The following is a 16323-nucleotide window of genomic DNA, read 5'->3' as shown; positions in this document are numbered from 1 at the left end:
AAGGGGCAATATTTTAAAGGTGCAAGCAGATTCGTATTAGAGTTTTGAAAGGTGTTTGATACCAACATGCTCACCTACATTTAGGTGCTTCATTTCCATTGATTTCTTTTTGAGGCTCTGAGCTTAACTCTCATTAGGATCTAGTCATCAAGTCATTATTAATAATTCCCAACAGGTGCCTGTGTCCATCTTTAGACACCAGAACACCTTTGGGATGTTAAAATCAGTGTCATAACTCAGATCAAGGTACCATCCATTGCTTCAATTATTTTTCACAGTGTTCTTGGCTCTTGGATTTTATAGTCTAGATACAGACTAGAGTGACATGCAGTGAAGTAAACTCACTTTCCCCAAAATGTTTTATTTTAATGTGCTCTTGTTTAAATGAAAATTACTATAGAGAAGTTACAATTGAGCAAACATTGAATCTTAATATTTTCTTTCTTGCTGTAGCAAGAAAACCTGTTTAGAAGCAGTGAAACTAAATTTATCATAGAGAACACACATATCATAACTATTTGTGCACTGCTATCACATAAGTCTCTGTATTCGTGCAGTCATACCTGGAATTGTTTGTTTATGAACATTTAGATGCATGGGTGATGTTCAAGGTTGCAACAATTAGTCCTCCAAGAAAATCAGCATAATGGTATGGGTTGTAGTAACAGCTCATGAAATGTGTGATGTAACCATAAAAAACATTCAATACTGATTCCAAATGTGGGTATGAGATGATGCTGAATAACTTTTCTTTGAAGAAATCGTTAGCAGACCTGACTCCAGTAATAATATGTCTAAAATCTTAGACGGAGGAAGCCTATCATCTTTACCACATTCTGCTTTGGTGGGGCCAGCCTCATCTCCAATGGTGGGCTCAGGAGAACCAGTCTCAGTTCCTGACAACTTGCTGAAAATCTGTAAAGCAAAGCCAGTTATTTTTAAAGGTAAAAAACCCAACCCCCCAACAAGACCTTACATCTTTTTGTAAGAGATGTAAAGATACATCCTAGTGCTAAACACTGTTAAAGCCATCAATTTTAAAAGGTTTACTATTAAAACTGTTTAACACATACATGGGAAATTATGAAATTAATGTGATGTGTACAAACATTGTTTATTTTGTAGGTCATGGAAACTTCCCATATCTTTGTGGGAACATTAATGATGTGATAGTGAGTCCTTTGTTGTACACCTGTTACAGAAATTCACAGTCTTTATCTAGAGCATATGAACAATATGGTGCCTCCACAATACAGCCTATTTCAGAGGAAATGCAGCTCTTACTGACTGTCTACTACCTTGTCCAACTAGGTAAGATTATTTTACATCCAGAAAGACTGCAATGAATAAATTACATGCTGGCGAATGAGAAAGGGAGTATTAGGGCAGGACAATATTAAATATCGGTCTTAGGACATGTGATATTAAACAATTTTATTCATGGTTATGAAAGAAAACTAAATAATTAATTCTTGAAGACCGGACAGATTGAAATATAATTGTACAAAGTTCATCTTCTCCTATAATCTGGGACCTCAGCAACTAAAAATAAAGAAAGGAAAAGAGCTGTAATTCACTGCTTTTGCATACAGCCTGTGGTTTAGAAGTAGTATCATGCTGAGACAGGCAGCACTCAACCTCTTAAATATTTCTAATTACTGATACTCAGGTTCCAATTAGGGCAGCTTACTTGAGTATCACAAAGGCACTTCAAAATGAAAAAATTGGTTCACATCTGCTAAAGGCAATAGAGTCATGCACGCATAAATCTGAAACATGATCATCTCTAAAAAAGTACATATTTTGAAAAAAAAATTGTTTTTAACTCAACAATTTTGTTTAATTGTTTCAAAATACTTTCTTCTTTTTTTTTTTTTTTAAGCCTCGGACCAGGTCCCTTTGATTGAGGATTTGGAACAAATATTCATGCGTTCATGGCGGGAATCACACCTGTCTGAAATCCGTCAGTACCAACAGGCTATTCCACAGACTTTTCCTCAAGTGCCCAGCCAGATTGCACCAGTGACTTCAGCCCAGCTTCCCTGGCTGGCGGGCCTCGCAGCTAGCTCTTGTAATGATAGTGTCCATATCATTGAATGCAGCTACTCTCTGGCTGAAGGGCTTTCAGAAATGTTTAAGCTGCTCATTGAAGGAAAATTAATAAAGACAAACTATGTGGTGATCATATGTGCCAGTAGAAATCGAGCCATCGATTCCTGCATTGTGATAACAGGTAAGATCCCAAGGTTGTATCTCCAAGCAAAACAGAGTAATTCGATGCTATGAGGAGTTTGGCTGGACTTTCAATAAGCTGCCTCAGAAAGCAGAGCTTTGACCAACAAGTAGTGTGTTTTGATGAACCCAGGTTGATGTTGCATAGTTGGGTCTCTCCCCAGCAAATCACATTCTGCCTGTGTAACCCTTTTTCTCACCAAGGCATCCCAGCCAACACTAGTACAAACAAATAATAGCGAGTTACAGCACACACAGTGCATAAAGCTCTCCTGCTCTGTGTGACTGGGATATTACTGCGAGCAGAGGACAGAACATTTCCTTAGCTTCTAAAAGACGGTCTTTCAGTGTCATTCCCTTTGACAACCTATTATGCTGATAATTAAATAAATTATTTGAATAGCCATTCAAAGATTCATTATAGGTGTAAGATAATTGACAATGCCTTTGACTATTTATATGGTCTTTTTATATACTGTATCAACAAATATTTCCTAAACTGGGAAAGAAACACAAAGAATTATAAAACATGAATCTATCTTACAGGTGTCTGGTGCATACAGATATAGGAGAGAGAAAAGACTCATCTCTGCTGTTTTTGTGTGTGTGGCATTCATTTAGCTGGGTAGTATTTTTATTATGACTTAGAACATTTTTAACTTTAGTTTGAAGTGCTTTCAAAATTACTTTTTTGTCTTTTAGGAAAGTATCAGGCAAGAGTTCTGTCTGAGAGCATGCTCACTCCTTCAGACTACCAAAAAGAAGTTAACTATCAGCTGGTCACAGGGAAAGTGGAAACTCTGGGGTCCTTCTTTAGCACACTCTGCCCAGGTACCTAACAGGTTATAGAGACATGTTTCCAAGTCCCTGAAACTTTTAAGTCAGAGAAAATAGCTGTGCTCATTACCTTTCCAGAAGAAGGACATTATTAGAAATATATAAAAAATGCAGGACAAAGTTGTGAAAGTACATTTGAATTGAAATTCCTCCTAAAAGTGTCAGTTTGTAAAATCCCTCAGTTTCATTAAAATATATCAGCATATAGCTAAGCATATTATTCTTAGCTATGCAAATCCATCCATATACTATGCAAGTCCATATCCATATGAATGTATAAATTCTTTTGCCCTAAGCACAGAATTCATTTAGGCCATGATAGAACAGAGTTGTTTTATCAAAGGTAGGATTTGCCCTTTCAACTTACCATACTGTGAACTTGATCATGATGCATGGGAAAGAGAGGAAAATTGCAGAGAGCCAGGGTTACTGGATCATTTTTAAACTGAGTATACCAAGGATTACTACAGGCAAGATTATCTGGGGATGGATTCAGCCACATGGAAAGTTAAACTATCACACAACTAGAGCAAATGCAGCATATTTGTCAGTGTTAATGGGATGTCATAGTCCCCTTTGCCATTCACATCACATCAGTAAATCTGTACTTAGATCACAAGAACCCTTCTGGATATGTCATGATATTTTGAGTGGTCACTTAAGAGAAACTCGTTTTCCTTGAACCATCATGTAGTTATGTTAGTGTTTCTGCTCTTAGTATCTTCAAAGTATGGTTCTCAAAATCACTTTTGCTATTGCTATTGTTTGAGCAGAACAAGTAAATGAGCATCCTAAAAATAGTTGCCATCTACATCCACTGGACTGCACTTCACGGGGCAGACCCTGCCTTTCTGAGCTCAGTGCAGACACATTCAAACATCTTTTCAACTGCTGAGAAAACACTAAATACTCAGGACAGGCATATTGTATTCTCTGCACAGCTTCCATCTGTAAGCAGGGCCCCTGCTGAATAGAATAGGATATATTTGCAGATATAGATAGTTCAGTAAAACGTACCTTGCTTTCTTCAGCATTGTGTGTAGCTACAAAACTCATATTTCTCTTTCAGCTTTATAGGGAATTATTTTTCCTTCTGTCTCTCAAAAATGTTAGAGATTTTAAAATATTTATCAGATTTTCCAAAGCTTCTTGTAATCCTTATTAGTGAACAGTATAGCTCCATGGTCTGAACATAAACCAAGCCAGTTTCATGTCTTTGTTGTTGCTGATTTACATCAAGGCCTTGAGGCTAGTTTTCTACCATCCTCCATAAGTGCTCTAGCTAGTGGTCTGCAGAGCTGGTCTGTCATTCCTTGGCCTGATTTGCATTTTATTAGTGATATGCTGTAAAAACAGATGCAATAGAAAATAACGAGAGAGTTCCTGTATAAAACAGCCAATAAGCCAAGGGCTGGATAACTAGCTAGCATATATAAAGCTCTTTAAGATCTACAAAACAAAATCAGTATGAAATGCAGCTCTTATTGACATGGATGTTTATTCTACTATCCCTTCAATTTGATAGAGGGTGACATTGATCTTTTGCTGGAGAAATTTTACCAGGAAAACCAAGGACACATCTCTTCATCACTTTCTGCTTCAGTGAATAAACCAATAGCACTGAATGGAACTGGAACAGCTGCGTGTACAAGTAAGTAAGGAGGATTTTCTAAAGCGGTAACAGAGTAGGGTACTTGAGACCACGTCTCTGGGTGTACAGTTAGATCCATCTGGGCAGAGTCCGAGGCTCTTAAGGCAAAGGTCCTGAGGCAAACAGCAGCTCATGTCTTGGGATATTCAGATTTACACTGATGGATGCTCCGCTTCATTCCACTGGGTATTGTAGTCTTTGAAGCTCTAAGTCTTCTCTCTTAAGAGAGAAGCTTCTACTTCTGTGGTAGCAGAATGCTATTGCACAAGTTCACTTTCAGCTCTCAGACATTTAAGGGACTTACAGGACCAAAATGCCAAATGCAGAAAGATTTCTTTGCATATTCCATATAGGTTTTTATAAACTGGAACCCCTGTGCATAAGCGAAGTATCTTAAAGAGTAGATCAGCCATTCTTTGCCAGACTCTAACAATTTGTGTTAGATTAGACTTTGGGCATATATCTAAACAGAATTTTGCCTTTTTCCAGGTTATGAGATTGAACGACATCAGATTCGTCCATTCCAGCTAGCAGTGGCTCAGAAATTGCTGTCTCATATTTGCTCAATTGCTGACTCCAGCACTCAAAATCTTGATTTGGGTTCTTTCGAGAAAATTGATTTCTTGATTTGTGTTCCACCCTCCGAAGTGACTTATCAGCAGACTTTGTTTCATCTCTGGCACTCAGGTGCTCATTAGTTAGCTTTATTTTAGATTTACAGGACATTGTTAAATGCATTTTTATCTGGAAATACTGACATTTGTTCCATTTCTTTAGGTATTTTATTAGAACTTGGATTAGAGAAGGAACACCTTACAAAGCAGAGGGTGGAACAGTATGTTATGAAACTAGATGCAGAGGCCCAGATTAAATTCAAAGTCTTTTTACAAAACTCTATGCAGAATCCACATACGCTGTTTGTCCTAATCCATGATCACGCACACTGGGATCTAATGAGGTAAGAAAACTGTAACTTGTTTTTAGAGAAATTATTATTGTTTGCATTAGCTCTCAAGATCAGCCTTCTGATTTATTCCTTCCTTCATCTTTGTTTGCATCTTTCTGCTAACTCTATCTTCCCATGCATTGAATAAACTTGTTTTCTTTTAAGGTCCTTCATGAATTATTCTTATGCTGCATATTATATTATGCCCCAGTGGAATATTTCAGCTTTTCTTGCTCACAATTCTTATCTTCTTTCAGCCACAGCTATTGTTTTTTTGGCTGGTTGTCATTTGCTCAAAGGAAAGCTTCCTGTGAAAGTACACAGAGCTCATTATCCTCTGTCATTGTCCTCTGGGCTGTAAAACATGCAAAAACCCTCCACACTGAGTATACAACTAGTAAGCCAACACTGCTGCTTATTTTTTTAACTGATTGGAAATTTTCCAGTACAGTGTTTTTTCTATCCTGAATCACCAATTTGTGAGAATTGAAAGCTTCTGTGGATACATAGTAAAGTCAGGTATACTTCTCAGGGAAGCAGGTGGGTTTCTGTTCAACGTTTGCCAAGTTCCCCATCAGCTTACTTGCATAACTCAGTGCTTCCTTCACGGAGCCCTATTTCCTTTGCCTCTCAACAATCTGCCTGCTGAGGAGTTGGGCTGCTTTTGCTTTCTGGCTCCTGAGGCACTGGGGAGCTTGGAGAACACACTGAATTCCAGAAACATGAACACATGCCAACTTTGAGAGCACAGTAGTGTTTCTGAAACCAAAAACTCTGGAATCTTGCTTGTGAATGAAAGGACAAGGTCTTGTCTTTCACACTGGTTAAGAATGATGATTTTCACCAAAACTTTGTTTTTGCCTGTGAGGGTTTCGTGTTCAATTCCTCTATACCTTAGGAACTTAAATGACCTATTACAGCTGTCACAGCCTTTAAGGCATTTATTCATATAGCATCCTTGAGTGGTAGGAAGTACCTGCATTGCTGCTTAAGTCTGATATTTTTTCCTCTTATCTAATAAAGATATGTAAGTGAAATAGATTTAAATGACTGTTCTGCACAGCAGGATTCATGCCACCTAACTGAAGTCAGTTGAATGAGGTGCCTAAAACAGGAGTGTAATTGCCTGGGATTGCCCACATAGTCACAACAGAGACATGAGCATCTCTGAGGGCTGACTTAGGTCAGGGGTGGACACAACCAATTTCTGGAGTTACTTGTCTCTCTGCTGGTAACAGAAGGAGCTTGCAGTGACGAGGCTTGTAACTTAGTCACTGCAGATAAATGCCAAAAATTAAATAGCATGAATTTGGGCTGAAGTTTTACACCGGAGCAAGGAATTGACTGTAGATGTTCTATGATACCAGCATTTGCCCTAACAATAACTATTCTTCCCTTTCATAATAGCTTTACCACAGCTAGTTTCCCTCTGTTTTTCTGTCATACAGACTTACTGTCTGTCATTTTCTATCTTGAATTTTGTAGGTAAGAATTATATTTTTTTAAGGACAACACTATCAATCTGGCCAAAGTTACTACAAGACTATGTGTCTGTTGGTAACTGCCAAAACATCAGTTTTCTTTCATCCTTTCTCTCTCATATTCTGATAGCTGTTAGTGACTGGTAATTTGCTAGCTAGGGAGCTTATCAGACTTACAGAAATTTTCAGCTGCAGTGAAATAATTTGCATTTCTTTTCCCATCCTTCTATGCAACAAAAGCAGGGCAAAGAATAGAGTCTGAAGTTCCTTGTACGTGTTTAACTTTGATTTCATATCCAGGTTAAAGCTATTCCACTGACACAAATGTTCCCTTGTGCTGATTACTTTGGAGAGTTTTGGCTTTCTTTTTTGCAGTGCTATGCATAGCCTTTATCCTCAAACAGAACTGTCTACAGGACTTGTTGATAGACTGTTGAACTGCAGGGAGGTGAAAGAGGCGCCAAATATTGTGACCCTCCACGTGACTTCCTTCCCCTATGCGCTGCAGACACAGCATACTCATATCAGCCCTTACAATGAGATCCACTGGCCTTCTTCATACAGCAATGTAAGATGGATGCTTTGAGATGCTTTTGTGAACTTTTCATAAGTTATTTTACATTTACATACTTGGTGAAACTGTGGAGGCCCCATGATTTTTGTAAACAATAATGAAGTTTGCATGGCATCTTTTTCTTGTTCAGTCTGTGGCAAGTTCCTTTTCCCTCTGCTTATCCTGTCATTTCTTGCTTTTTTTCTTTATTCCTTTAATATCTTCTATAAACTGTAGTAGCTCTGCTAAAAATCTTTGAGCTACATAAATGGAAACCATCTGAAAACCTGTCTCTAGTGCATTAGTGCATAAATGTATGTACATGCCTGGATTTTCTTCATATGTGTGCATATTTATTCCATACATAGCTGTTCTGTCTGTATATATGTATATGTGAGGAGAGAGAAAGAAACAAGGAAAAATTGGGTCAAACTTCTCTCAAAAAAATTAATTCTGTTTCCTTCTCTCCTTGTTCTAATATGTCTGAGTAGATGTATGCTTATTAGAGAATGTGACTGCAAATATATCAGATACCAATGGTTAATCAATTGTAAATTAATAAATTATAGACTTTACATTTATATTTTTATTGCTTCATTTGCTTTAGGGTGTAGATTTATACCATGAAAACAAGAAATACTTTGGACTGTCAGAATTCATTGAGTCCACCCTCTCTGGACATAGCATTCCACTGCTTCGGTATGACAGCTCTTTTGAAGCAATGGTCATGGCTTTGGGAAAGAGGTATGGTACCCTCCTTTGTTTAACACAGGAAATTTAGGAGGTGCATTCTAGCAACTTGAGTTACTAGCTAGAAGCCTGGTTCTTTTTTTTTTTTTCCTCACTGTCCCACAAATCAGCTGTGTATGCAAGGGCATTTCACTCGTTCTTATTTTCTCCTTCCATCTTTTTTTATATATTTATTTGGCCTGTAATCTAATCAGTCTAGGCTGCCTCTTACTATGAGCATGCACACTGTTTAGCCCAATTTAGAGTGTGTTCTTGTTGTGACTAGTAGCTACTTCTATATTATAATAATCTAACATTGCATCATCATGTAATTTCAAATGTGCTACTACTTTTGTCCAATATTATCACTTGCTGACCCTGGCTGATTTTGTTGTATAGAATTTGTGCATAGTGCACTTGGACCACAAAGAGAAGTAGACGTATCACTGTGGTTTGTACACTTAAATCAGCAATAAAAACTCCAGAGCATCATCAGAGCTTGAAAATATATCATCAGTTTTCCTTGGTTCCTGTGGAGCAAGTCTAGAATCACTGCAAAAGAGTAGTGAGACATTATGTGCATGTCTGCAGCAGTAGATGAACTCTTTGGGATCTGTAAGAAGAATGAGAAAGGACAAGTAAAATCTTGTGAATTTGTATTGCTGACTGGGAGATTGAGCACATCCACACTTAACTGCTGGGGCTTGCTACAGGGTGCTTTGGAGCTTTGATCACACATATCAGATGCTTTTCTGAGCAAGCCACAGTTCCTCTTTTTGCTGTGCACCTGGGTTTCATTTCTGTGAAAACCAGAGCACAGGAAGCTATTGCATATCCATGTCTCTCCCTTCCATAGACCGGGGACTGAGACAGGGTGTACCTGGTCTTGGGAACTTGGAGTGCTCATTGGATGCTGCCTGTATATTCAGTCCTCTTGGAAACAAGAGTAAGCTCATTCAGGGCTTCAGTAAGAAAACAAAACAGCCCACCCCATCTCCCACCCCTTAAGAATAACACATAATTAGGAATACTATTCTCATGGGTAAGAGAATATAATTTTCCTTGATGATATTGCTGAGTGCCTTAGCAAATATTCTGTGATAAATTTTGTAGCAGCAGTAAAGTCTTAGTAACTTAAAGTGATGTAACCTTACTGGACTACTTGCTTAGTAAATCTTTACTAAGAAATGGAGAGACAACATCAGTTCTCATTGTGAAATGATGCCTTGCAAAGACTATCCAACTGCAAGTTGGTGAGATTCTTTTGTATAGTAGATATGAAGGATTCTTTACAGGATTAAATCCTGAGATTATTATATTTTGTAAAAATTAGCTTTTTTACTTTAGCCTTTAATACTTCACTATTTAATTCACCATTTATTTCAGGTTCCCCAGATTACACAGTGCAGTGATAAGGACTTTTGTCCTCATACAACACTACTCTGCAGCTATGATGGCAGTGTGTGGTCTTTCTCAGATGAAGAATTACACCTCAGTTGAAACTCTGGAAATCACCCAAAACCTAATAAACTCTTCAAGACAATGTCCTAGTGGTCATGGCCTCATGGTAGTGTTGAGAATTCCATGTACTCCGCTGGCTGCAGTGGCATATGAACGTCTGTATAATGTAAGGGAAAGACTAGCCCTTGAAGATAACTTTGAAATAATCTTGGGAAATCCTAATTCTGGAATCACAATAGGGAAGCACTTTGTGGAGCAGCTAAAGGTAACTTGCAGAATGACGTATACTGGGAAGCTTGATTAGATGGGTAGGTGGGGAGACTTCACTGGTGAGAGTTATGGTCATGAGCTGAAATGTGTGTCTTACTAGTAAAAATAAAAACTACCATAAGGAACATGAGTTTTATCTTCGAGACATACTGCCTGTGACACCTCTACTGTCCTACCTCTGATTAATACTCAGTGGAGTATTAACTAATATGGCTAGAACTTGACTTCCAGCAGCAACCCTCCCAAACAGTTGAACTGCTTTTATCAACAGCGACCATAAGCAGTAAGGAAAAAAGCCAAATAAAATTGTCACAGTTTTAGCAGAATTTTCTTACAAAATCGTCATAGTGCAAAAAGATTTTAATCAGTGACCAGTTGAGAGTTGTATTATTCTTGTCACCAGCAGGTGGCATGAAGGTACCAAATCAGTGATGCTAGTTGTGGGTCCTAGAACACCCCGGTCACAACTCAGGACTTTATGCTTTCTGGACCATGTGTTGGTTTATGGATTAATTTATATGCTTTAGATCCAGAGTCGTGGGTCATCTGTTTAACAAAAGCCTCTGATACTCCCTTGCTTTTCATAAAATTACCATCATCTGATCACCAAAACAAAAATGTATTTACATTCTAGGATGGTGTAACATACATATGGTACACTCTGTACTGTGTCTGATTCAATATATGTTAGATGAAGTCACTTGAGATCCAGGGCCTAATGCTGATCTCATTCTGCTATAAATTAGGCATAACTTATTCTGAAAAATTGGTACTAGTTCTGAATCACATCCTGGTTGTCTTCTCTGACATGCATAATAGTGGTACATATACGAATGTCGGAGGCTGAGTTCTTGTACTGTTGGTTCTACTGTCTATTCCTTACCTGTAGATCAATCTTACAGCAAAAAGGACTGACTGGTGTGAGTAAAGCAGTATAGCCTGATGCTAAATGATCAAACAATAGATCTAGTTATCAAACTGCTCATGAAGTTATCAGGAAAACTTATAGCTTTGGGGGAGAGCGGGAGACTTCAGAGGGTAGCAAGTGAGGACAGTGGTATGTGTGTGTTGAACACTTCCAGCTTTCCTCTATTCCTCTAAGGTGAAGAAGTCTTGTTACTAGCTCATTTTCTTCCTTGGACTCAGACATCCATACATTATCTGCCATAAGAAGCAACCCTCTGTACTCTTCTCTCCCGCAAAGCTCCTACGCAGCTTTACTGTCCATTGTACCATATCCACTCTACCCGTCTATGCCCTGGCCTCAGTGCTATGCAGCTGGGAAGCTAGGGGGCTTTTCAGACTGGAACATACTGTCCCAATCTCCTCAGACTTACAGCAGGCAGATTGCTACCTGTATGCTCATAGAAATTGTGCAATCTACCTATGTTGAAATTGGCTCTGCTTTGTGCCTTCCCTTGGTGGAACATCCATCCCCTGTACGCATTGATTCATACAATGGGTGATAAAAATATATCTTTCTCTATTTTTATTTGTGCCATATAGATATGTCCAACAGTGTTTCTTACCTTATACAGGCCTGGCAGAAAATTGAAGATGTAGATTGGAGGCCACAGACCTATTTGGAATTGGAAGGTTTGCCTTGTATATTGATATTTAGTGGTATGGATCCACAAGGGGAGTCTTTGCCACGGTAAGAAGATCCAGTATTTTCTCAGTGGCAGTTTTTTATCCATTGCTTGCCAAATGGCTGAAGATGAACTGTTTAATTACTTGTGGGAGAAGAAAACAGATTTCAGTGTCAAGGTGTTCCTTTTCCATTTTTTGGCAGTTTTAATATCATAAATACAAACCCCATATTATTAATAATAACCTCCTGTTTATAGCAAGATATAAATAGCTCAGAAAATATTATGAGGTTGTCCCATCTTAGAGGAGAGAATAAGAGTATGTAAAAAGAAAAGTATAGCTACTTTAGATACTTTAGTGTAGCTGAGACATCTGCTTAATGCTGGCGTATGTGCTACAGGATGTGTGGAGAGATCAGTGCCTTCTGGAATGGCAGCTGGAAGCCAGACAGGACACCCTGGGGCACTAAATGCTTTTGTATGTTCAACTGAATCCCATTCTGTGTGTTAGGTTTAGAACCCAAATGATTATTCTTTTTCTTATGCTGATGCTAATTTTCGGTGCACTAGTTTAAGCTATATAATTGGATTAAGAAAAAGAAAAGTGTATGCACCACAGTAGTAAACTTATTAAGCACAAAAGATATACTGTGTTCAGTCTCATCCATAGTTTAAGCAGATCATGAAAAAATTCCCCTTTAGCTGTGTTTGTAAAAGAAATAAGGGAGTAGATTACAGTGAGTTTTCATACTAGCCCCTCTTGTTTCTCTCCAGATCACTGAGATACTGTGACCTACGTTTAATAAATTCATCTTCTTTGGTAAGGACAACCTTGGAGCAAGAACTTGGTTTGGCAGCATACTTTGTGAGCTCAGAAATTCACACAGAGAAAGCAGTTGTGAATGATGTGTTAGAAAGTGACCCAGAGAAACTAAGCAGCACTGATAATGAAGATGAAGAAGTAGCGACGGAAGGTATTACTAGTAATGATAATAAAAGAAGCTGTAAAATGATTGAGTTGTATTAGAAAAAGCAGGACTGTATGGATACCTACTCGGTGAGGGTTTCTGGAGTTAGCCTTACTGAGTGGGCTCTGCTCCTCAATTTTGCTTCATCTCATTGAGCCTGTATTTTCTCACCCTCCCTGCCCAGGGACTGCTGCTGCTGCAGCATTTTAATATCTTGCAGTCCTGCTGCTGCATCTGTTCTCTCTCTCTGTTTTTTGTCTCCCTTCTCTCCCCTTCCTCCATACCTCCTTTGCCCCATATGTTCTGGCAGCCGCAAAGTGGAGCTCGAGTGGGTACATCCAGTGACGCTCACTGTTGGGAGTGCTGTGCTGGGTTGCCCTCCCTGCAGCAGGGAAGTGTGTGCTTTGCCGTCTGGGAAGCAGTGACCTGATCCCCTCCCTCACAGCAGGGACAACTCCACCTAAGCTTTGACTGATGCTACCTAACCTGTGCTTACATACTGACAATGATGAAGATTCCTCCCAATGAAACTGTATATAGTAGAGCTGACTAGTCTCTAGTTTATGAGGTATTAAATAGTATGGCTAGAAAATATATCTGAACATAGTAACTTCTGAGTACTCCTTGAAAACATCCATGAATTCAAATTGACAGTGTAGAGTCAGTGAGTTTATCATTTCTTAAGAGAGCAATTAAGAACATATAAATGTGTAAGCAAACAATAATAATTTACCCAGGAACTGTTGGGGGTTTTTTTGAGTGATAGTTGATGGGTGTTATCAGTTATCATTAAGTTCTTTACATTTTTCTTTGCTGTCTATTGTGCCTTGTAACTGTGGAAAACAAGAGATTTTTATCCCCGTAGGTTATTTAAATCTCAAACTGCTTGCCTTGATTTCCTTTTCTATGCTATGAGGAGGAAGCGAGCTGGTTACTGTTCACCTATTAAGTTCTTATTCATTGATAATAAGGATAGCAGAAGAAGCAGAACAAAAATATTTACTTTAATCAAATATGTACTTTTCAGGTCATACTCAGACTGTCTACAATAGAGGCCTACTTTAGATGTAATGAGTACTTCTGTCCATTTAGAAGTATGCCAAGATTGTATGTGATCCGAGTCAAACGGGCACCTAAGTTGTTAGGCATCTAAATTGTAAGGCTGCTTTCCTAGTCCATGAAGGATGGTATGCTCCCCCAGAGTCCAATTCAGAACACCTGAGACAGACTTACAGTCTAAGTTTCCTGCTGGCCATGCTTATGTCTCTGTTTATCATTGTAAAACTATACAGAAACAAGCATTTTAACTTAGAAGCCTAAGCAAGGAACCTCAAGTGAATATCCGTGGTGGCCATCCAAATATGGATTTTCATCACCAAAAGCTGAGATATAATCTGGCCAAAAAGCTGTAATGTATGGGGTAGGAGGTAATTTCATAACATACTGACAAAATAGAGCTTCTTGCCTGTTGGTTTCCCTGAAAGTGGATTAGTGAAGAAAATAAGACATGGGTAGAAAGAGAAAACATGGTTGAGACATGCCTAGAAGTTACCAGCTCCTGGCTGCTGCATTGATTTTGTGAAGCTATTGCAGCTCAGCATGGTTAGGTTAGACCATAGGCTGATCCAATATTGCGTGGTAGGAACAGATACCCTCCATACTGAAAACAGTGTTAGAATGAGGACAAGACCCAGACAAACTCTTGTGTACTTTTCCCTGCTTTGACAATGTAGCTGTGCCTTCTTACAGGCTTACTTAAATTATATTTTGGTTTTCTTTTCCCTTACTTACCATTCATGAAATAGGTTCTACTTCAGAAAAGAGAAGCCCTATGAAAAGAGAAAGATCTCGTTCCCATGACTCTGCATCTTCATCTCTCTCTTCAAAAGCTTCCAGTAAGACCTTAAGATCATCTCTATTAAGTTACATTTAGGACATAAAAGAGACGGTTTATTCAGCTTATTAAGATAAATAATAAAAGGCATAAATCACTAAGGTTTTAGTAAGGCCTGTTTTAATGGGATCATGGAAGAGAACTTTAAAAAAACAGTTTCAGACTTCAGAAATATAAGAAATAAGATCTCTTACTTGAAAAATAATCATAGGGTGGGGTGCCTAAATCAGGCAATTCTTTGATATGTGCCACTAAGGTATGAATCCTCAGTACTGTGATGGCTGAGTGTGTTCACTGAAGCTATGACAATTTATGAAAAAGAAAACATGCTTCACATTTTTTAAAAATCTTTCCAAATCTGTAAGAGAAAAAGCATGCTTGTTCTCATCGGTATTTTTACCTTTTGGGGTTTTGCTCTGGAATGTTCACTCATTAATTTCACACTGTTTGAAAGCTCTTTTGGAGGTAGATAATTTTTTAAATCTTTGGTTCCTTTTTAATCTGCAAACTGATGTAGAAAGCATGAGGAAATGTTGAGAACTACTGCAGCTCTTTTGTCTGATAAATTTGTTTGCATGCTTTTTATGCAGATAATATTAAGAGGAGAGTTGAATGAAAGTGGGGAATATAAATTGTACCATAACTTCCTAGAAGTCGCAATCTAATGCAGCTTTCTAAAACACGTTTTTTGTCAGTGACAGTAAATTCTTTTTGATCTAATTGTAGTTTTCAACATGGTGACATGCATATTTGGCCCATGATTTCTTTTCTACAGGCATAGTGGTGGTTACAAAAGGAAAACAAGCTTGAAAACATTTGAATAAACTTCGTCAACACTTTAATTTTCAAAATAGTTTTGTCTTCTTTAAAGTTAGGCTGCTCATCAGTTCCATGGTGTCCATGTGGCCTGCCTGTGGCTTTGTAGCCTCAATTTGCCTGTGGTTAAAGAAATCTTTTTTCCTTTCTTTTTTTTCCGTGTTCTTGGATAGTGGTATTTTGAGGGATGTCACAGTGGTTTTACTTGAAACCATTCATACTGCTGGCGATACTTTTGTATTTATTGCTAATGTCCTTTAATGGCTACTTTGGATTAATATGCAGCTAGAGTATATCTTACTATTTCTTGAGACCAAGAGAAACTATGGACTGGGGTTTTTTTGAAAACCAAGGCTGTTGCTTTCAATGTGAGAGGAAAGCTGGTTTTATCTGTGTTCAGCTTCAAACAGATATTCCTAGTACTATGTGGAGACTGATTCCTCAACCAGTTCTCAGCCTACTCTGAAGACTGTGAATTTATTTGCATCTCCTCTTTGGAATTCACTAAGCATTAAAGATGCCTAGAACCACTTAAAACATGGCCTTAAACTTTCAAGAAATCTTAGTAGTTAGAATACGTAAGGTAGAAATATACCGTTTTCAGAAAATCAATTAGCTGTAGGGTATATCTACATGACATATTCAAGGCCAACATTTGTGAGTTCAGTATGTGCTCTGAGCTGACCAAAAGTTGTATGAATGCATTAATGCATATGTAGCACCAGAGACTTGAGCGCCAGGTTTTATGAGATCAGAGTAAGTGCTGCAGTGATGCAGACACGAGTGTCAGATCAGAGCTGACTCAGAGGACTGTTTCTAGATGTCAGTCTGTGTAGACATTTCTGTAGTCTGAATGTGAATACTTATTTTCTTACACTCTTTTAAATGATGGTTTC

General features: G+C 38.3%; 1 protein-coding gene across 3 annotated transcripts in view; it reads left to right on the top strand.

Moving 5' to 3' along the window:
- GREB1 (growth regulating estrogen receptor binding 1) overlaps positions 1–16323 on the top strand; it is a 123950-nt gene that overhangs the window by 80752 nt on the left and 26875 nt on the right. For all 3 annotated transcript variants that reach the window (XM_030037932.2, XM_030037933.2, XM_030037935.2), the window contains 13 exons: positions 807–944; positions 1126–1311; positions 1883–2233; positions 2935–3063; positions 4595–4720; positions 5210–5407; positions 5498–5678; positions 7523–7715; positions 8308–8444; positions 9816–10155; positions 11699–11814; positions 12524–12723; positions 14523–14612. In XM_030037932.2, the coding sequence (XP_029893792.1) occupies positions 807–944; positions 1126–1311; positions 1883–2233; positions 2935–3063; positions 4595–4720; positions 5210–5407; positions 5498–5678; positions 7523–7715; positions 8308–8444; positions 9816–10155; positions 11699–11814; positions 12524–12723; positions 14523–14612 (2385 nt within the window). The remainder of the gene's footprint in view (positions 1–806; positions 945–1125; positions 1312–1882; positions 2234–2934; positions 3064–4594; positions 4721–5209; positions 5408–5497; positions 5679–7522; positions 7716–8307; positions 8445–9815; positions 10156–11698; positions 11815–12523; positions 12724–14522; positions 14613–16323) is intronic.

Source organism: Aquila chrysaetos, chromosome 15 (assembly GCF_900496995.4).
Source record: "Aquila chrysaetos chrysaetos chromosome 15, bAquChr1.4, whole genome shotgun sequence".
NCBI lineage: Eukaryota > Metazoa > Chordata > Aves > Accipitriformes > Accipitridae > Aquila > Aquila chrysaetos.
Note: the sequence above shows the minus strand (reverse complement) of the source record. Positions and strands in the feature narration are given on the sequence as shown.